The 23,563-nt window shown below is 44.6% G+C and overlaps 1 protein-coding gene across 2 annotated transcripts in view; it reads right to left on the reverse strand.

Moving 5' to 3' along the window:
* The window catches only part of LOC147692685 (uncharacterized), a 430,724-nt gene that overhangs the window by 146,201 nt on the left and 260,960 nt on the right, over positions 1–23,563 (reverse strand). For both annotated transcript variants that reach the window (XM_086938862.1, XM_086938863.1), the window contains one exon: positions 22,047–22,147. In XM_086938862.1, coding sequence (XP_086794988.1) covers positions 22,047–22,147 — 101 coding nt within the window. The remainder of the gene's footprint in view (positions 1–22,046; positions 22,148–23,563) is intronic.

Consider the following 23,563-nt stretch of genomic DNA (forward strand, 5'->3'; position numbering starts at 1 on the left):
TGTATATTGCACAACAAAGTCCAAAATGCATAGGCATTTGGCAAAAATAAGTGCCAAATCCACAGTACTACCGAAGCGATATTACACAATAAAGTGCCAAATCCACAGCATTACCTGGAGAATACAGCACACGAAAGTGCCAAATCTTCAGCCTTACTTGCGGAATATTGCACAACCAATTGCCAAAACCACACTATTGCACGAGAGATATTGCACAATAAAGTGACAAAATTCCCAATATTAACCGGAGATATTGCATAATAAAATGACAATCCACAATATTATCCAGGGATATTGCATAATAAAGTGACAATCCCAAACATTAACCGGGGATATTGCATAATAAAAGGGACAATCCCAGGCATTATCTGGGGATATTGCTTAATAAAGTGACAATCCCCAGCATTACCCGGGGATATTGCATAATAAAGTGACAATCTCCAGCATTATCCGGGGGTATTGCATAATAAAGTAACAATCCACAATATTATCCGGGGATATTGCATAATAAAGTGACAATCCCAAACATTAACCGGTGATATTGCATAATAAAAGGGACAATCCCAGGCATTATCTGGGGATATTGCTTAATAAAGTGACAATCCCCAGCATTACCCGGGGATATTGCATAATAAAGTGACAATCTCCAGCATTATCCGGGGGATTGCATAATAAAGTGTCAAACCCCAGCATCATCCGGGGATATTGCATAATAAAGTGACAATCCCCAGCATTATCCGGGGATATTGCATAATAAAGTGACAATCCCCAATATTACCCGGGGATATTGCATAATAAAGTGACAATCCCCAGCATTATCCAGGGGTATTGCATAATAAAGTGACAATCCCCAGCATTATCCGAGGTATATCACATAATAAAGTGACAATCCCCAACATTACCTGAGGTATATTGCATAATAAAGTGACAATCCCAAGCATTATCCCAGGTATATTGCATAATAAAGTGACAATCCCCAGCATTACCTGAGGTATATTGCATAATAAAGTGACAATCCCAAGCATTATCCCAGGTATATTGCACACTAAAGTGCCAAATCCACAGTATTACATGATGGTATACTGCACAGCAATTTGCCAAATCCATACATTACACGAAGGATAGTGCACAACTCGGTGACAAATCCCAAGCATTACCAAAAAGATAGCGCACAAAAGAGTGCCAAATCCACAGCATTGGGCGACGGATATTGCACAGCAAAGTGCCAAAACTCCAGCATTACCATAAGAATAATGCACAACATTTCATAAATGCAGAATGGTACTCAAGTAGTACTTCTCTTTAGGTTGAATCTACAGAATTTCTGTGGAATCATTACACCGCAATGTGCAGAATACAAAGCGACAGTACTCTGCTTTAACAATTCTGATGAGCTATTGGAAGCCAATGAGATTAAACGGATGAGGGGGTCACATGAGTTTGATGATGACGCCTTAAGATTACAGCAAAATACACACAATTGATGGAAGGAATGCAGAACAAATCAAAACATTCACCCCAGTCAAGAGATCTGGGTTAAATCCATCATTCTTTTGCTCACCATGCCACCCCAGTTTAGACCTGGCCATATGCAAATAAGTCTTGACCCTGTGCCTCATGGGAACAGTTCAACCAGAACTGCCAAGCCAGGTCCTCCCTGGACCGGAAACAAGCATCCTAGGACCGGTTTCGGGGTTTTACCCCTCTTCAGTCAGGATAGCTTGATTCCAGTGGCACAGTGAACCCAGGACCCAAATCTGGGCATACCGGGTGCACTTAAGGCGAGGAAGCAAAAGATAAAAATTGATGGACGGAATGCAGAATAAATCAAAACATTCATCCCCAATCATGAGATCTGGGTTAAATCCATCATTCTTTTGCTCACCATGCCTCCCCAGTTTAGACCTGGCCATATGCAAATCAGTCTTGACCCTGCGCCTACTGGGAATAGTCCAGCCGAACTGCCAAGCCAGGTCCTCCCTGGACCAGAAACAAGCATCCTAGGACCGGTTCCGGGATTTCACCCCTCTTCAGCCAGGATAGCTTGATTCCAGTGGCACAGTGAGCCAGGACCCGCGTCTGGGCATACCTGTCGAGGATGCTTGTTTCCGGTCCAGGGAAGACATGGCTTGGCAGTTCGGGCTGGACTGTTCCCATGAGGCACAGGGTCAGACTGATTTGCATATGGCCATGTCTGAACTGGGGTGGCGGAGTGAGCTAAAGAATGATGATGGATTAAACCCAGATCAGCTGACTGGGGGTGAGTGCTTGCAATGTTCAACACTCCGTCCATAATCCCCTTTGTTTTTTGCTTTGTTCACCCAAAGTTGGCAGGGTATGCTCAGATGTGGGTCCCTTGCTCACTTTTCCACTGGATTCAAGCTAGCCTGGCTGATGCCGGCTGATTAGCCAGAAACCGGTCCCAGGATGCTTGTTTCCGGTCTAGGGAAGACATGGCTTGGCAGTTCGGGCTAGACTGTTCCCATGAGGCACAGGGTCAGACTGTTTTGCATATGGCCATGTCTGAACTGGGGTGGCGGAGTGAGCTAAAGAATGATGATAGATTAAACCCAGATCCGCTGACTGGGGGTGAGTGCTTGCAATGTTCAACACTCCGTCCATCATACCCTTTGTTTTTTGCTTTGTTCACCCAAAGTTGGCAGGATATGGTCAGATGTGGATCCCTTGCTCACTTTGCCACTAGATTCAAGCTAGCCTGGCTGATGCCGGCTGATTAGACAGAATCCGGTCCCAGGATGCTTGTTTCCGGCCCAGGGAAGGCTTGGCAGTTCGGGCTGGACTGTTCCCATGAGGCACAGGGTCAGACTGATTTGCATATGGCCATGTCTGAACTGGGGTGGTGGAATGAGCTAAAGAATGATGATGGATTAAACCCAGATCAGTTGACTGGGGGTGAATGCTTGCAATGTTCAACACTCCGTCCATCATCCCCTTTGGTTTTGCTTTGTTCGCCCGAAATTGGCAGGGTATGCCCAGACGTGGGACCCTTGCTAACTTTGCCACTGGATTCAAGCTAGCCTGGCTGATGATAGCTTTTTGCCAGAAACCGGTCCCAGGATGCTTGTTTCTGGTCCAAGGAAGACAAGGCTTGGCAGTTCGGGCTGGACTGGTCCCATGAGGAACAGGGTCAGACTGATTTGCATATGGCCATGTCTGAACTGGGGTGGCGGAGTGAGCTAAAGAATGATGATGGATTAATCTCAGATCAGTTGACTGGGGGTGAGTGCTTGCAATGTTCAACACTCGGTCCATCATCCCCTTTGGTTTTGCCCTAAGATTACATGCACAGCTGAATTGAGGTCTATATGTTTCTCTTTTCAGTTTGCTTTCAGTTTTTTCTCTTTTTAAGTTGTTGTAGTCAGTCTGAAATCTCACAAGAAGATATCCTGGTACATCAGGGTGCAACATGCTCCCATGATGGATTAGTGGGTCCTAACGATGGATCACTGCTGATGCTCTAGACTTAACGTTTGTCCACCATCAGTTTCAAAGCGCTGGACTTTATTCAATCATCTGCAGTTAAATTAAATCAATTATCTGCAGTTAAAAGATATATTAGAACTAGTTGGGCAGCGTTTGGTCTGAAGTATCATCTAATCAGAATATAATTTGGGTGTTGCCCACGCATCTCATCAGAGGCAGGCTAAACAAACCGCCAGTGGCCAATGATTCACAAATACATTTAAAGGATTGAGGCTCAAAATCTTTGTCGAAAACTGATTCGTCGTTTAAATGCTGTTAATAATGCCAAAATGGTACTCATTTAATCTCCCTCTGAAAGACGCATTTTACAGGGATAATGATAACCTGCGGTTTACACCAGACCTCTCAATTTTCCAATTCAGAGGTACTCTCAGGATGAAAGTCTGATTTGCCCTGCTGCGAAATCTATGACCTTTAGGCAGGGCCAGTGGAATTATGCATCAGGAGAGGGCCAAATTATGCAACAGGGTTGAGTAAATTATGTGGCAAGAAAAGGCAAATTATGTAATTATGTGGCATAATGCAGCACATTTTATAATTGTATTACTCCATTATTTTGTACATTTTACACTTGTTAACACTGTCTGGGAATTGGGTGCACTTCATTAGTACCAGTTTAATTCCCAGATATAGCAATAGGCAACAGAAAGGTGACCAGTCAACCTTTGCAAAAGGCCTTCCGGTGCGTGGCAAGAGGTGTTGCTGCGTTTGTAGTAACGATTGAACCATTTGAGCTAGAAAAAAAAATTGTCGTTGAAATCTACAGATTATGCAGCAGATGATGGACTATGTTGCAAATGCGGCAATGCTATAATTATGCGGAAATCGCCACAGCCGCACAATCGCATAATTCCAGTGGCCATGCCTCTAGGTTCAACATAAATCTGTGCAGCAGTCTCATTAACCCACTGAGCTGTATGTGTCTTCCTTTACACAACTATTGCTCAACTAGTGCTGTCAACCATCGCCAACAATCTGTGTGGCAGAGTCAAATACACTTCTCAAAGATCAGGCCCACATGGTGCAATGTGGTAATGTCCTTGAATTTATGGTCAATGACAGATGCAGGGCTTTTTTCAGGTGATGGCTATATGTGGAAATTGGCACTGATGTTAAACGTCAGCTGCCACGAGACTGCGATTCAAATTCATAGCCGATGTTTCATGCATATAACTATTTATGCTGCAGGCTCTACCTCTTGCATGAATGATTAGTGTATGAGTTTTTTTTTTTAAATAAAATAAATAACACATATGAAAATAAGAAACTTTAGGAGTGGCTTCGCCATGGTGAAATATACGTGCTGTGAATACTGCATTATTTGTTCTTTTAAAGAGATTATCACTGAAATACTGAACAACAGTCTGCTTACTACACCGCTTAATTTGAGCCAGTGGTTTCCGGTGCTCGGCACCGAAACTTAATTTTCAACACCGGCACTTATACCAGGCTGCCGCCTGATGGTACTGCTTGTCTAATTTAAAGATCAGCACCGCAACAGTTATTAGTTCAAAATAAATACAATATTACTAATACATGCCGCCCAAGCCATTCTTATAGCTTTGGGCGCCTGGATAGTTAAAATGTCGCACTTTTAGATGTATGATGGTAGGTTGTTGTGTTGGTACTGTCACTGTCAGAGCTGGTAAGGGCAACAGGTAGCGCAAGCAGCAGAGGCCTCCTGGCAAGGGCCCTGGCACTTACTTATTTACAAATTAAGCACTGGCCAATGCCAGTCAAAGTCATGTGAATAAACCACCAGTGACCCCAAACGTATGATCTTCCTCAGCGGGTTCATCACCAATTTTCCTGTTGAAACATCTGTCTGCTATCTTTCGGGCTAAACTTAATATCCTCGTGCCTAACAAAATGAATGTGTTCGTATGTTATGCAACTGGTGCTCATGTAAAGTGCTCCAATACCTTCAGGTCGAGTTGGCGCTATAGAAATCTACTGTAAGGCGAGAGTGGATTTCATACTCGGGAAAACCATATTTTCCTGTTATAGACTTTCTGGTCTTTTGCACACAACTGTGAATGTAAAGTGTAGACCCTCGTTAAAATCTTTTCTCCAGGTGATAAAGTATTTAGCAATATTTCACGTTAACATCCAGTCTAATGCATCCAGCGTTAAAAGGCTCGGTATATAGACGGAGTGGCCTTCAAGGTAGCTTGGCAGGCTCTGTACAGCACAGTTGTGAGTGCCTGTTTTTAAAGTCAATTTTAAACTGTCCTGCCTGGTGCCTTGCACAATGTGTGTTTTCATTGAAACTGCGCATGGAAAATCTGCACAATACGCTTCTTCATAAGGAAATGTTGAGCTAGGAATTAGTGTGAGGCTCCAACATAAATAGGTGCTCGGAGCCACCAATTTCTAGTGTAGTCGTCCAAAAAAAGATGAAATGACATCATCTTTTTGAGTGAATCCCAAACATAGCAAGACAGATAAAAACACGATATGAGAAAGGAGAATATTGCAGAATAAGTTTTATCATGGCTCCCAAACATTTTTAATTTGCCTTTAGAACCCTTAAGGGAATTTTCTAAAGAACTTGGCTGCATTGATGCTAGCAGGGTGGTATTCATGAAAAGGCAGGGGGGGGGAGGTTATGGAGGAGGCAGGGGGTAGGAGGGGTAAGATGAGTGTAGGGGAAGTGAAGCATATTCATGTAGTGGCTGAACTGTACAAAGTGAAACCAGAAACCCTGGAATTAAGCCCAGCTTTCACATTTTACCAAATTTTTTGGTCCTAGGCAATTGTTTTGTTTCACTTTCCATCGATTTCTTTATTATCACATAGAAAGGGACCTTGAAATACTTCATAATGTGCCCTGGACAAACAGGTGCATCCGAAACAGGTAACAGCGGTGGGACGGCGGGGTGAGCGGTGGTAGAGGGGGGAGTGGACAGACAACGGGATGTAAATGTAAATGTATTTGAGCTTATATAGCGCACAGCTACCCGCAGTGGGTTTCCCGGCGCTTGCTTAGGGGATAGGGAAAGTGCAATAAAAAAATCACTTACCTTGCGCTCTCCGCAACGCCGGGTTGGCGATGCGGCAAGCGCAAGCTTAGTAGTTTTATTTATCTTTTCATTGTACTTGCCCTACCCTGTCGTCTGTCCACTATCCCCACCCTTGGCCCAGCCCCTGTCCCTCCCCACCGCTGTTACATGTGCCTGCCGTGCCTGTGGACAGCACCTTCTCTTGTGTTTGATTTGCTAAACTATAATGTTGTTCATGTCTAATAGGAACCCAGGCCACCCAAAGGGTGCACATGACAACTGTCACTTACTTCAAATAGCTTTAACACTTTTGTTGAAAGATGTCTTAACAAATTAAGGTGTTTCTAAGGTAAAGTGGGGAAGGACTCCCCAGCTACTCCCTTTATTTAACTCAAATTAAATGCTTTTCCTGTTTATTTAACATCTTTTTAATGTGAGTGCTGAGGCCAGCCAACAGCAGCTCCTGCTGCTGTTGACCAGGGGGGTGCATGTAAAGGTCAGGAGGGCCGCAAGTGGCCCCTGGGCTATACTAAGAGAATCACTGCTTTAAAGTCTGAATTTGTTCTATTAACGCCAGAACCTGACTCTGCTATCAAATATTCTGGCTTTAAACCTTAAGACTGCTGACATCACTCCCAGAGAGGCTACCACATTAAAATCCCAGGGTTTCTGTGTTGATGACAACAATTCTGTCTGTGCTCCCATCCCCAGATCTATCCAACCCAAAATGAGACCCGCTGCTATAGTTACCCAATTGGAAAAGTCACCAGCTGGTGCTCACTTAAATAGTGCTTTTATAAACTGCAGATCATCCACTGCTAATATGGTAGTCGCATCCTCTTCTTTAAATCATGGTACCTCCAGGTGGGTGGGTCCCCTGTTACTCTTGTGTGGACTCTACTCTTGAGGTGCTATAACTGCAGATATAATGGACGGGTCGCCTGCAGTTCCGGTTGGACTCCATACACTAATATTGTACTGATTTATAAAGCTACAGTTGGGTGGGTGATTTGTCTCTTTTCTTTTTGATGGACTCCATACATTACCCCTGTAGTCGTTTAGTAGGATCTGCTGTGACCGCCTCTCAGTCACAAAGAGCACTACCTTGGTGGTTCAACCCAGGCCCGATGAGTCTGTTTTTATGCTACTAAGTAGTCACCATGTGCCCTTTTATGCCCAGGTGCTACACGGCAGTGGAAGGCTCTACTTTTGATACTGTTCCTCCTAAAGTTGGTAAGTTCTTGTATGTGCAATGGTGTATATTCTTACACTCTCCACCATACCACATGCTTCTGTGTCACAACATTATGCACAGCATACAACCAAGTTGCTAAACCCAGACATACTTCATCCAGCATGTCCCAAATGGACTAAACAACTAATAGCAGCCCTTCAACCACATACTCAAAGTGGCATACAGGAATTAGACACAAAACAGAGCACTTTGCAACCTCACCAGCAGTGTGAAGCACTATAGAACTGATGCAATCAGACCAACGAAAAAAGAACTTAAGTCATCGCTAGTGCAATTGAGAAGGCTCCACAAAATGGCAATACAACCCAGTCAATAAAATCTACTAGCCAAGAGTTTATAAAGATGTAAAACAAGGGCCAGGGAAGTGTGATATTGGCTAAAACGATATAACGATATAACTTCAAATTGGGCCATCAGATTTTATTAGAGGGTTAGTAAACAAATGACCCCAGTGCAAGGCTGATTTACAATGTATAACACAAAACCTGAAAGTCAAAAATAATAATTATAGATAAAACGGAAAAATCAAAGGTGCTGTAGAATTTATTGAGAGAAGACCACCAAAAATAACTACAATAAAGCACTTTTAGCCCGCGCGCCCAGTTTTGAGGAATTTTACAGACAAAGATATAAGACGGTGCTTTATTAACGCCCGGGAGCATATTACAATAAGTACTGGTAAAGCCAATAGGTCTGTTCTGATGTGGACCGCCAGCCTTTTGGCTTTGCCAGTGCTTGTTTTGTCCTGGTATATGCAAATTGATTTGTTGGGGAAGCTCATCCATTTAAAAAAGCATTGTCTAAAAGCCAAATCTTTTTGGGCTCAAAAAGCAAACAGTGTTGTAGTAGTCTCTGTCACTCAAAGGAACCCCTGTAAGTGCAGATGTGCTCCTAGTTAAAAGGGCAGACTGTCGTCACTTGCAGTGAAGTTAGGCAATGACTGAAGTGGGGGACCAATTGCCCCATGCTTTATGCTGCTTTTGTTCGAAAAATGTGAATAATACAACAGAATACTAATGGATGAAGAGGGCCGCCTGTCCGCACCTTTAACTAAGATTCTATATCTGAAGTTTTAATAAAATTAAAAGGTGTTGGCTAATGACAGACCTAAACATGAAAACGGGTATTTTATCTGTACAGAACTTAGATTCTTGTATTTCTTTCTCCCAAAGACAGGCCATATTTAAGGAACATTGGACTATATAAAGAATTGGTTGCAAAGGGATGTTGAGCAATAAACCCTAAACATTCTTTACCTAAAAGAACAAATTGGTTCTCACAACAGAAACAACCACCTAAATATGTAAAAATAAAACATATTACCAAACTGTTATCCTTTAAGCGAGAGCGAATTTCTAAAACGACATTCTCTCACACTTCCCATCCATTATCGGATATGCTGGCCTCATGCTGGGGAGGCAAGTCAGTAAACATTTTATCGTTTAAACTTGAGAGTTCTTTTACAGGTTATTGTATTGCATTGTAATTGCATTTATATAGCGCTTACTACCCCTGACGAGGCGACAAATAATGGTGAATTGGTACAGTGAAATATGAAAATAATTTGAGTAGTAGATATGTTAGTCTGTTATTTGGAATGTGAATGATAGTGGAGGGGTAGACAAGGGCAAGGTTTACATTTATATAGCACTTGCTTCCCCTGATGAGTTGTTGAAGCATTTTTCGGTGAGTAGCACGCTACTCCAGAACCAAAAAAGAAGTGGTGGTCAATTTGTCAAGGGAAATATGAAATGAATTTTAGCAGTGGACATGTTAGTCTGTTATTTGGATTGAAAAGGATAGTAGAGAGAGAGAAGGGTTAGCATTTATATAGCACTTGCTACCCCTGATGAGGTGTTGAAGCACTGTTCTGCGAGCAGTATGCTATTGGATGTGAAAACTGTGCACCTACCACGCATAACGACTGAAGGAGCATTAGACTAATCTACTTTCTGTCCTTTAGCTGCCAGCAGACAAATATGAAGTACTTGACGCGTCTCAGTGTAAACACAAGTAAGAAGGAGGCTTAATACAACACATAATATAAGTGATTAAACTTCACTGGGGCATTCACAGGGTGAATTTCACATTAATCACTTAAACGTTGTACAACGTGCCAACTTGTAGGATCCGCTAATGTGTTCAGCATTTAATGCACATTAAGCCTCTTTGGGGGAGGGGTGCATATTTGCTAACTGCTTAATGGGTAAGCAATTAAATAACAACATTTCGAAGAAGTATTTTCAAGCAGGATCTAGGAAGGGCTTAGAGCGGAAGAAGATGATGCATTTTATAACAACCAAATATGTCAGATCCAAGAACCCCCATCTTTACCTCATCTTCAGAGACCTCAAGAAACTCTGTTATTCTATCCCATCGAAGGTTTTGCAAGACTCTGGGTGCAGTAGAACACTTATGGTTTCATATAGGACAAACATGAAATCCCCATAATAGCCATAAAATGTCCCGCATCATTAGTCACTACAAAAGGGTGGATGACGCGGACGCGCGCAGCAGCCCGTTTGTGCCCGTCCGCACCCGACCAGGCCCAGGGGCCAGAACCCCTGGTCCGCCCTCAACTGGTAAGCTCATGTACACTACAGAACAGCTACAGGGCCTTAGATCAAGGGCGACCTATAAGTGTAGCCATGTCATTGCATCAATAAATATTGGCGAAAAATGTCCTCATTGCCTGTTTGAATGAAACTGCGAGCACGGGCCCATGGCCATAGCCACTAGGACCCCGATATCACAGACCATCTTTAAATTGTGCGCGCTGATTTGTCGCTCAGTGTCCAAGTATCCCATTGAACCTCAGCTTTTGTTGGAAGAACGAGACTTAGATGCCCTGTTTCTGTCCGAAACATGGCTCACTAGTTCATCTGATCCAGAGCTGGTTCAAGTACTTCCTCCCGGCTACCTGATCCAAAGAAAGATCGGGCACTTGGTCGAGGAGGAGATTTGGCGATTATTTTTAAAGATAAAATTAAATGTCGTATGGCAGGCAGTCCAATCCTGGACTGTGAAAGCCTCTCCTTTGCCCTTAGCCTTTCACCTACCTGAACCTTCACTGAGGTTCTCATATATCGGCCCCCAGGAGCTATTGGACATTTTTATAGAGACTTATCAGAAGTCATAGCAAAATCAGCAAGCTCTATGCCTAATTTTTCCATATTGGGCGACTTTAACATCCATTTTGATGATTTAACCTCTACTGCTGCAAAGGAGGTGGTCGCCAGTTTGGGTGCTATGTCTCTTGTTCAAAAAGTGGCACACGCTACCCATCAGAAAGGCCATTTACTTGATCCGGTGTTTACAAACATTGATAACTGGTGGTGGGAAAACCTATCCCTCTACCCTGGTCAGACCATCACCTGATTCCAATAGTATTGGACCTTCCAGCTGGCGGTTAGCCACTGGGTACAGCAAAAAAATGGAGTTGGAATTGGTCCAAACTTCCCATCGAACCCTGGACACAAATCCTTGAAAACACTAGACCAGTACTAGATGGCGAACCAAATATAGCCAACAACAAAGTTAATAAATGGCTTAAGTTATCCCTAGATTTGCTTGCCGCTAAAAAATGTCTGACAAAAAAACAAGGCACAAAAACTATCGCATGGTACTCTCCCCAACTTAGGGATCTGAAACAAAGCTGTAAACGCTTGGAGAGAAGTTGGAGGAAAGATTTTTCCTCCGTTAAGAAAATTGAGTAAAGAGAAACTATTACAGCTTATAAATTAGAAATTCGAAAGGCCCAATCCCAGTATTATGATAATAGGATCTGTTCAGCTTCCAATTTCCCCTGTGAAATTTTCATGATTGCCAAATCCCTTCTGACCCCCCTGCACCTCCCTTGCCCCCCGCTGACTCATTGGGACGGTGCAATAATTTGGAGAAATACTTTTCTAATAAAATTGAAAAGATTTATTCAACTTTTCTCCCTATTCCAGTATGGCAGTCCCCCCCCCCCCACCCCCCCCATCTGGAGGATCAGGCCCTCACGCCCAGGCCTTTGTTGGAGTTAATCTCGCCTCTGGGTTTGAAATCTCTCATAGGTTACCTTTTAACACTCAAATCAGGGTCCCCTAGAGATGTTGTCCCCCCAACCATCCTAGGCCAGGTCATCGATATGGTGGCCACAACTTTACTAGATCTTATTAACATCTCTCTCTCCTCCGGTTCTGTTCCCCTCCTTTGGAAGCAGGCTATGGTTAAAGCCCTTCTTAAAAAACGTGTCTGGACCCAGAAGTATATGCCAATTTCCGGCCAATCTCGCTTCTGCCAGGGTTTTCCAAAATCTGTAAAAAATATGTCAATGGTGCTCTCTCCACATTTCTGGAGAAGAACAACTGTCTTCACCTCTCACAAACAGGTTTACGACCACAACAGGGCACTGAGACTGACCTGTTGGTCGTTGTGGAGGAAACCAGAACATTTTTAGATGCTGGTGGTTCTGTGGCAGTCGTCTTGCTCGACCTTAGTGCGGCATTGGACACCGTCAACCACCAATTACCGATTGTGAGACTCCAAGAGGCTGGAGTGTCCGGGACCGCACTTAGGTGGCTAGAGTCTCAGTGGTGGCTGGTGACTTTTGAAACTGGTGGGGCGTAAAAGTTCTTTCCAACTTTCACGGCAAGAGCAAGGCAACCACAATATCCCATGGTGGACCCCCAAATACTGCAACAACAAATTGATGGGTGAACTACTTAAATTAATATCAACTACTGTCAATCACCCTGGACGGATCCCAAACCATAGTTTTTCGCCCACCATTCCACCTTAGTCTGCTTCGACCCAGCCATATGCAAATCAGCCTTTATTTGAACTAACTGTCTGTTGAAGCTCATGGTGGGGGTCACCTTAGAACACTGCCCTGAGACATAGAGATCGCAGTAGCCGATAGCGCTCATGGCCGAACTACAATTCCCATGATGCGTGGAGCCGGGGGGATCGTCTGACGTCAGCACGCGCTCTGTTCATTACTGCCTCCGGGAGTGCCAAACGGGTGCCGTTGATTCTGTGACAGCCGAGTCTCTTGCGGACTGGTAGGGGTGCTTTTGCACCAACATTCTTTATTTTCTTCTTTGTTCATGTAAGTGCTGCCTGGAGGAGTGTCCGATTTCGTTCCTTAAATTTCCGCATGCAATCCCGCTGGCTGAACCTTTCTCTCGGTTCTTGCGGGATTGCTGATGCGATATCTGTAGTTCAGCATACTTCCGTTCAAATCAGTGTGGCTATTTGCTTGCTCGTCTCTCGCGGCGCAGTCCCGTTGGAGGAACCTTCCTTTCGGTTCTTGCGGGACTGCTAGCGCGACTTCCTAGGAGCAATTACTATCAAGGCCAGTGGTGGAGGATTCCTTGTATATTACCCTCAGCTACAAAGGTACATTTAAATTGATCCAATTGGTGGAAACAGCTCCGTTGGACGAACCTTATCCTTGGTTCTTGCGGGGCTGTTTATGTTCTTATTTATTGACATAACTTTCAGTGTTCACTTCTCTGTTTGGCAATGGAAACAACTGCCAAGGAGTGAATTCTCGCATCAAGGATAGTGTCTAGTGACATTGCATTCATTCTTTATCAAGCTATCCTTGTTCCATACCTTGGAGTGTTCCTTTGGGTGTTTTCAACCTGGGAAACACTGGAACGATTTCCAGGATCCGCTGGATGTCTTCTTACTTGTTTATTTGTCTCATGCAGCAGAGGCTTGTAGAGCTAGCACCGGAAGTCAGCTCCATATATCCCCCCCCACCTGCTTTAAGGCCTATGACATGCTAATGGTATGTTGGGCAACAGGTCATTGCTTTCTTATTTCAGGTGATACTGGTGTACTTTCGGACGTATCCTATTCTACCCATAGGTATATATAGAAGCTGCTCAGTGGACATTCAGGTTGCATCGCAGGCTGCGTTATTTTCCTTTACAGGTATCGTAGCTTTGTGTTGTTCATATAGCGCTTTATGTGAACTAAGAAAGTGTTCTGACATATCATCAGCAGAAGTGCATGTGATTGTCTCATATTGCCTTGTTCTCGTTACAGGTCTCCCTCCCTGCTGTCCCCATCCTTCCCTTCCCTCGCCTGATCGTTTCAACGTGTCTGTTGTTTCACTCAGACCTTGGAACTGTCGGGAGGTGGAACCCATTTAAGCATCGTACGATTCTGAGGATTTCAGGACGGGACACTGTGTAGCAAATGGCACTAAAGACAAATTAAGCAAAGTAAAATTCAATAACCCTATTCATCATTTAGATCAATGGAAAGCAGAAAATGAAATGTACATTTAAGTCAAAATGCTTTTAGCGCACACAATTCAAAAGGATAGAGTCATTTCAGTATATGATGTCATTTAGCGTATTTGGACTGCATTCGTGTATGAACTGTTCACACTAAAAAGTTTCTCGGTTACCATGAAAGATATGCAATTCGTGATAGCTGATTTCTATTTTTACTAATTAGACAAAGCAAGGTGCTCAGTGAATCAAAAATAGCAAAGAGTTTATCAAAAAATGTCAGGATCTACAAAGGCACTTTGGTGTGTTTTTGTGAGGTACACTACGGCGCTTTTCTTTATACCAATGGCAGCCAGTTACAAGGTTGGAATGCTCGTTCATCAACATAAGAGGTGTCAGAAAAGGAACTGCAAAGCAGGAATCAGATTGCAAGTTGTTCGTTTTGGTTGTCACTTTTCCCGATCCTCATCAGTGGACAAACTATGTCAATCAATTTAGCTTATGACAGAACGGATGACCGCAATTGTACTTACAGACTAAACCCAAAACTACTTAAATTCTATTATACACACAGTGGCGGTTCGTCCATTGGGGGCGTTGGGGCGTTGCCCCACTAGCCATGGACGACCGTCACTGACTGTGTCACTGTCTGACACTGCTCATACCCATTACCGACACTGCCGTGCCTACGACAGTACAGTCATTAAAATAATGCAAATGCATTTGAGGTCGAGGTCGGTCGGGACGGACGTCATCGCGGAAGGAATGGTGGGGGGCGGGCCTGCGGCAGTGAGTGGCAGGCTGGCAGATAGCAGCAGCGTCAGCGTGGCACTGGCAGGGAGGGCAGCAGCTGTGTGCGCATTTAGGACAAGTCATTTTTAGGACTTGCCCACGCATGCGCACACATGCAGTAGCCCCTTCCCTCCTCCTCCTCCTCCCCTACCACTCAAAGTGGCAGAGACCCGGGGGAGCCGGGTCTCATTATGGGCAGTATAAGCCCTGCTCTTTAGCCAATCCTGGCGCAGTGGCGATGTTAATGCTGCGCCAGGATTGACTGACTTAAGTTACCGAGCACGAGGATGGTGGTCTCGGGAGAGTGAGGTGAGCGCGCAGACCTCGTCAGGTCAGACCTCGTCGTGATGTGACTCGTCTGACGAAGTGTGAGAGTCTGTGTCGTCAGACAGTCAGTAGTTCTGATGAAAGGCAGCACGTAAGTACTTTATTTATTTTATTTAAGTACTTTACACTTAGGAAGGCATGGGGGTTCCTGGCACTAGGGGCGAGGAGCAGGAGCTGCTGCGTGTCCCTCTCGACTCGAGACATTACTTCATCCAGGGCTCAAAGAGTATTGAACCAGGACACCCGCACTCAATCCGGGGGCCAACAGGTGGCTGAGGGGTGGGCGCGGGGGTCTCACAAGGCGGCTCCGTGGGTTCGCCTCTGTTTGCACCCGAGAGACAGGAACATAGACCACAGGAAAACCCAGCAGCCGAGTTGGTAGACTGTGTCCGCAGAAAGTGGTCGACGGGTGCGGAAAGGTTGCAAAGCTCTTGCGCTACATGGTGCAGAGGGTCAGAAGGAGTGCAGAGGTTGCACAGCCTGACTAGGGCACAGTAATGCTTCTTGATATGTTTCCAAGCACCTGCGCCACAATTCCAGTGTTTTAGAAGTTCATGAAGTGAGTCCCTAGGGTTAATACAGGTGCTTTGCCCCCACGGATCCCACAGCCTCAAAGGCCGCCGTCAGAGGCTCTTAACATACACACCTCCAGGAGGCCAGCGGCGGGTGCACCTGCCAACCGAGAGCAGGAAGCAGGAGGAGAACGTAATGAATGTAAATTATGAGACAACCTGCACTATTAGGGTCCCTGAGGCTGAGATCAGATTCTGGGACCTCCCCGGCCGGTGACTGAGTGACTTATGCAGTGCTACACTACACCAACTTCTGAAAATTATTTCACAGAAAGGTTTGTGCTTCTGAAAGTTATTAGCTGGTGACCAGAAATGTACATAGACAGGCGTGTTTACTTTCCTAATTAAAGTGGTATACGTGGGGCTGGAGAGCAGCTGTGCCGTTTGAGCAGTGCTGTGCTTTTACAAAACAGCGCCTATGCCCTGCTACTCATGTTTTGTTACTCCCAGACTCACCCAGTCCCACCCTCCGAGTCAGGTGATGTGTGGTGTAAACATGTCCTGTAAATCAGAAGGTTTGCTTTGTGACTGCCTGCCTGGCACCCACCATTTTCATCTTCAGGCCAGAGTTTGGTTTGTGTTTTTTAAACTTGTACGTTTACACTCCTACTCTGTACTGGGTGCATTATTTATGCTATATTATGCTTTGTCTGTGCTTTGAATCCAGCTCTGTAGATCGAGTAAATTTAAGCACTGTATTTTGGTGTGTAAAAAGGCTAAGTCATTTTGTATAAAGAGTTTAACATTGTTCGCCTATCTCAGCTCATCCTTATATAGTTACTTATAGTTATTTAAACTTAGTAACAGGGCTACAGAAAAGAAATCACTTTAATGATGAAAGACTTTGTTTCTAAACATATTTTCTTGCAAAATGGCACTCAGCTACTGTGCTTGTGTGTTGCCAGTTCCTGTGTTAGGTTTTAGCTTTGTGACTTTCTTTTTAAAGCTAATAGCGATGTATAACCTGGGTATGGAGCATCCTTTGTTTGGGGTGTCTGTTATTTGAAAGCGTGTTCTGTTTAGTGTATGTGTGGCACTTCTATTTGTTTCTAGTTCTTACACTTATCTACTGCTCTAGTCTCTGTACTGCAGCTGGCTCTGTGTGTGGCACAAGTCCTAGTCAGTGCTGCCACTGGCTCTATGTGTGTTTGCAGCTCTAGTCTCTGTGCTTCTCAAATTTTCTTGAAAATGCACCATTTACCCACTCTTTTTTCAAAAGCCCCCCGAACCCTCTCTTAAGATGTTCAGCCTCGCTCGCCTCGCTCACCACAGTGCACTCTGACAGAAAGTTTATGCCCACCTCTTTCAAATGTCACCAGCCGCCACTGTATACACAATAAAAAAGGCCCTTAGATATTTCAGCATTAAGTCGAACATTAGCTCATGGATGAAAGCTAGAATCGTTTCCTGTGAAAGCCAAGGAAGAAGGAAAACGGAACAGCAGGTTATATCTAGAAATTAACTTGTCTTGCATTTCATGCAGCCTGCAGTCCTCCCCAGTCTCATACGGAGCAGTATACATCATGCCTATGGGTGATCCGTGTGACAAACGTTACTGATCAGCCAGCTTTTAAAGTCTCGAAGTATCATTCAAAAGGGGTCTGGGCCAAATTACGCATCTTGTTGTCTATGTAAAGCACTATCATAGCTTCCTGTGCTATGCGCTATATTTAACCAATAAATAAGTAAATACATAAATATTGAGTAATAGTTGTAAATAGTGTTACCATGTTTTAGAGATCTTTGACAATTGGATACGATTATATTTGATCTCCAATTGCCCACAAACGCTGCTCTTCTTTACCTTATCGATCCCACCAGGTTGGGATTTTGATTCCAACTTAAAAACTGTATGTGACCATATTAAAAATATAACCTGGTTGAAAGGAGTAACATTGCACCCTCTGATAGTCGGAGATTTCGATGCTCACTTCTGTAGAAACTTATAATTGAAAATGTGTTGTAAAGAATAAGGCAGTCGCGGCTCGCGAGGGGGGGGGGGGTCGGGTTGAATTAAATATAAAACAAAACTTACCTCACAGCTGGTCCGCGCCACCTTTGCTCCCCTTGGCGCCTTCACAAACGGCCCTGGAGTGGACTGGCAGGCAGCCCATCTCAGCCAATCCTGGCCCTGCCAGCAGCGCCAGGATTGGCTTGGGACACAGGTTTCTCTTCGCCCGCAGCACGCCCATTAGGAGACCGAGGGGCTCCTAATGTGCATGCGCAAACAAGCGAAAACACAAATGCGCATGACTGGGCACGGGCTGAAAATTCGCCCACCGTCCCCACTCATGAACACTTGTGGTGCTCCCTGCCGTTCACCCCTTCAGACTCTGAAGGGGTGGGCGGTCTGGCGTCATGCTGACTGACATGATTGTCTGTTCTCCCTCGGCGTCAATTCAACTTAAGTAAACCGAGTCAGTTTACTTAAGTTCAGAGATGCCGAGGGAGCTGCGGGCGGAGGGCTCCGCCCCCACTCCCCAATGGACGCACCGCACCTGTAGAGTCTTTCTTAGATAATAGATCATTTCAAGTATTTGAGGAGAATGCTAAATCTGAGAGTATGCCTTTGAGATGTGGGGTGCTTCAGGGCTCTTCCCTGAGCCCCACGCTCTTCAATGTATACATGTCTTCTCTCGCCGAAGTGGTTAAACCCTTAGGCCTTCAGATTGTCACCTATGCGCATGACACTCCGCTGATCGTATCCCTTAATCAATCTGACAAAGCAGGGTCTAATTTGGCTAACTGTCTTGTCAAGGTTTCCACATGGATGGAAGGACCTTTTTTAAAACTCAACGGAGCAAAAACCGAGTTGATGTTTCTGGGCAAACCTACTATCCTGGATGCCAATGTTTTCTGGCCCAACTGCTTCAGGGATATGCCTCTGCTAAAGAGCAGATAAAAAGTCTTGGTGTCCTGCTAAGACACCAAGTCTAACGGCTAGGCCGCTCGACCTCGGACCTGGGGATCTGGGTTAGAGTCTAGGTAACGACGCCAAAACCTCCTGTAATTCTGGGCAAATCACTTAATCTCCCCGTGCCTAAAAATGATCATCATCATCCCCTTTTGTATCGCTTTAAAAATGAATGTGTGTTCTCATGTAACGTAACTGGTGCTATGTAAAGCGCTCTGATACCCGATTCGGTTCGGGTCTAGTTCGCGCTATATAAAACTCTGCAAAAAAAAAAAAAGCACGAAAGGTGGAGGGCACCTGTTATGGAATCCTGAAGATGTTCAGAAAATTAATCCCTCTGCTAACCATTAAGAGCAAGGAGACTGATGATTCAAGCCCTGATTCTCTCTAGACTTGACTACGCTAATGTGCTGTACCTAGGTGCTCAGTGTTCAACTATTAAAAGACTACAAACTGTTCAAAACTGTGCGGCTCATAGCTGGGAATCTGCGGGGCCGCTCATGGCCTCTCTCCACTGACTTCCAGGGGCTGAACGTATTCCGTTTAAGGCAATGTACCTGGTCCATAGATCCCTCTCAGCTACGGGCCGACCGATTCTACGATCCATCATTCCCCCTTATCTTCCCAACAGATCCCTGTGCTCGGAAAATAAGGGTCTTGCAGTTGTCCCCAGGCTAAACAAAGCCCAGAGTGGGAGTTGCCGGTTCACATATATTGCCGCTAAATGCTGGAACCGGCTTCCCATTAACATTGGTCTGGAAAACAACTATATGTCCTTCCCGAAACTCCTAAAAACCTTTTTGTTTCGATGATTTCCATTTCTTAGTTCGGTGAGGACTTTTGTCTCTAACGCTGGGAGGCCTTCTGGTAGCCATGCGCTCTATAAAAGCTTTCCAATTCTATTCAATGTGACCCACGTTTAGTTTGTGCAACTTAACAGCATCTACCTTCAGATTGGTTGGGGCCTACTTCGAGGCAGGCATAAGGTATCTGGTACAGCCAGGGCACGAGTCCTAAATAGAGAAGTGGGGGGATGCTGTCACCGGCAGTGACGTCACGACCGGACGAAAGGTGCGCTCCGATCTCGTCCCAGAGAGGCCAAAGAGTTAGGTCCAGCTGTTTGGCAGGGGGGACGGCGTCCACCGGTAAAATAAGTGGGGGGGGACGCCGTCCACCCGCGTGGTACCCCGACTCGAGCCCTGGGTACAGCACTGGCACGTGTAGAGGAGTGTCAGTACAACTGCCTCATATTCATTTGAGAATATAGGCGTAAAAATGTATCACATCTCTTATCGTCACGGGCATCTGTTCTAGGAATATTAGGTCAAATTAGGCCCTAATGCATCCACTAATGTAAATGTGACTCTAGCACAGTTGCGCTGGCTGCCTGCAATAGCCTGGTAAAGCGGAGTTCCGATGACGTCATGAATGGGAATCCTTCCAGCACGAGGTGGCGTGGCTTTGGCGCAGTTGCACGCGAGCACGCACGGGTGGGTACTGTGCACGCCTGTCACTGCTAAGACACACAGATAGATCCCTATAGACAGCTCGAGCAGGAGCGCTTAACGGCTCTTTAATGCCTGGAATGATTTCCGATGAGGCCCCGCCAGCTCTGAGTCCAAGTTCCTCCTTAGATCAGAGGAGAGATAAACAGCCTGTGGTGGGCCCAGGGCCCACAACGTTTACACCGCCCTTTCTGGAGACCGGAGCGCGGGACGAGAATCTTTGTTTACAGTTTGGGAAGCGAGCCAGGAACTCAGACAAAGCGCGATGTCCACCCACCAAGGACTCTTTGTCTCGCCTTTGAATGTATCACTTTCTTCCTACTCTCTCGTCTCTACGCCACTGGAATCTGTTTAGAGTAAATATTTCAAAGGTACTTTTTCTGAAAACCCGCCCAGGCCCCTCAGCAGTACATACTCCTTAAGGGCATTTTGTCTACCAAGAGGCACCTAGATTTTCTTATTTTTTTGCCTCACCCCACGAGCCCCAAACACATCTTTAAGGAAAACAACTCGAAAAAAATAGAAACAACTTTCTTTTTCAAATAGGAGATATAGTAAGTGGGACATTATTTACTGGCCTTACTGCAGCACAATAGATAGGTGCTGTGTATCCTAGCTTTTGCATGCAATTTGCCAGTTTGGACCGTCGATGGTGTGGCAGTTATAAATTGTACAGATTAATTGGAAGGCACCAACAATGCTTACCCATATGTTTTCTCTTACTAAATCTCACCTATTTACAAATTGTACTTATAAAGCACCTCTTTCAGCTAGGTTCCGCTTCAGTGTGTTGAAGTGGGAAGGCTACCGCCACACAAATAACTTGTGAGGCTAACACCAGAATCTGCACTCCTCTAATGTTAATGCAATTCTCCAAGCGGCGCTGTAAGTGTGATGGTAAATCCTTCCAATGGATCAGCAAATGGAGGCACCAACTTTGAACGAGCTGTATAGTGGATATTGTCTTATGCTACTGGCCAGACTGAGACGTGAAGCATAGTTCGAAGGGTCCAGGACGGAGGTGAGTAGGATGAGTAGGATGAGAGGGTAGCTCTTGAGACTTCTCCAGAACTTCAAGTAGCCTTTCCTTGTTGATATGCACAAGATCAGCTACTCATAAATCAAACGAGACTAATAGTGAGGGCACACCACATATTAAGTAACAAATTAATATAACTCATTCATAAGATTCAGCAACCTTGTTCCGAAGTGTCACCAGTCCAGAACACTCAGTATATTTTTTAACAATATCCTTTATTTCCTGTTCGCAACAGGATGAAAGATAATGCCAACGCGTTTCATCCCAATTAGCAGATGCGACTTCTTCAGGGCTAAATAACGCACTTAAAATTCCCTCAATTCACATATCACCTTTGCCTGTTTCATGATCACATGCTCTTTAAGACTGACATGATTTTGGACTTTTATTTATTGCTGCTGCTATTCTCGAAAAAGCTGCTGTTCCATCCTGGGAAAAACCTAAATGGTGTGTTCAAACACTTAAAGACCTTGAAATTGAAATTCCTACGCTTATGCCAAATAAAGTAGCTAAGCGCCATTCCATTGCTTTGCTTATTTTCACAGAACCCCTCAATGGCCCTTCTTGGGTCAGTCACCAGAGAAAAGATACAACTGAGTATTGGCTGTTACGTTGTTTTGTGAATGTTTATTTTTTTTATTTTTTTTAACTCTCAGGTCCTTGTTCGAGCATTAGATGACATGTTAATAAGAAACACACTACCCGAAAACTAATTGACACTGGAAAACATCCTAACCACGAAGATTTAGGAATATCTGGGACTCAGGATAAATAAGGGAATGTTTGCAGATAAATGTATCACACTTTGGCAAATAATGCTGAGGAATATTAGGGGCAATATGTGATCACGCATGTTCAGATTATCTGACGTCGACAAAGGGGCTCTTCTCAAGTACAGCTTACCTGTTGAACTCGTAAATGTCTTCGATGTTGCAGAACAAGGTGCTGACTTGCTCGGGTTCGAGGGGCAGGTGGCCGGTGTCTATGATACATCCCAGGTAATCCTGCAAAGGAGAGAAGAAAAGCATGAACATCTGGTGTGAACTACTTTTATACTAAAGGTCACGTCCCAGGGGAGGATGGTTCCTTACCAAGCACAGGTCTAGCTTGCTGACTGAGGGGTTAGCCATGGACCAATCCCTCTTTGATCTTATTGCACACCTAGTTGGAGGGCGATTTAAATCCCTTCATGTCTTCCATCCTCAATCTCTGAAGTGTGAGGTTAGACACACTCCGAATCCTCATGTTTTCCACCATCTCGAAAGCTCCACATGCTCAGGTGGAAGGATTGCCCAGGTGTCCACTCTAAGTGACATGAGGTGACCTTCAACTTCCATATTCAAGTAGAAAAGGGCTCCACCTTCCACATAGAAAAGTCATGTAAATCCTGCCTCCCACAAAGGGTGGATAGGTGGAACTGGACATACACACGCTTCGAGGAGAGGTGGCCACAACGATGTGACCCAGAACAATACCTTTCATGAGTATACACCACCCAAAAAACATTGAACAGGACCCATTAAACAGAACACCTTTCAACGCAGTGTGGATAAGCTTTACAGTTGGCTATCACTGCGCTCTCGATAGACTTCCCACTATCGTATGCTACAAAAAACATCCTACAGAACACATTCAATAGAACCCTGGACATATATCCAATAGAGCCGAGATGTGTGCTACTGTCATGCACAATAGGACACCTGCTAACCTCTGCTTCCAGTAAAGCTATGCATTAAGTGCTGACTAACCAGCATTCCAGATCAAGACCCCATAAAAGGCCCACAATGCAGTTTGAAGTCCGTCATCAGGCTAAAAAGACACCAGTCAGAAGGTGACATTGACTCTTAATGGAGAAAAGGTTTAAATTCATGGTCTTCTGCCTGACACAAATACCTGGATGAATCTACCCACAAATATGTCTCAACAAGATAAACCAGTTTTAACCATGCAGTCATATCTGATCCACAGAAGAGACACTAAGAACCAAACTAAGAACCAAAAGCAACAGCAGAGGCAACAGGAAATTTGCAGCGTAGTACCTCACCTCTGGAACAACGTCCCATCAGACATCCGTAATACTCTTTCCCACATGATCTTGAGGCACAAACTAAAAACAAATATAAAGCACTATAACAACTATGAGCATACCATCAACCTATTTACAGGTAACTGCAGTATTTCTGCAACCATTAATGCAATGAATAGACACACTGGAGTCTAAAACATCAATATCACCATTATCACTATTATTTCCACCACACAAATTCGCTGATCAACCTTACTTAACAAAGACACTTTGCTTGGAATGGAGGCCTTTTCAAGTACTTCATTTCAAATAAGTTCTTCAGTACTGCTCTATACACAGAAAAAAACAAATAGTTGGCAATAACTGAGCCTAACAGCACCAATCCAGAAGAAAT

This window comes from Lissotriton vulgaris, chromosome 9 (assembly GCF_964263255.1).
Source record: "Lissotriton vulgaris chromosome 9, aLisVul1.2, whole genome shotgun sequence".
Taxonomy (NCBI): Eukaryota; Metazoa; Chordata; class Amphibia; order Caudata; family Salamandridae; genus Lissotriton; species Lissotriton vulgaris.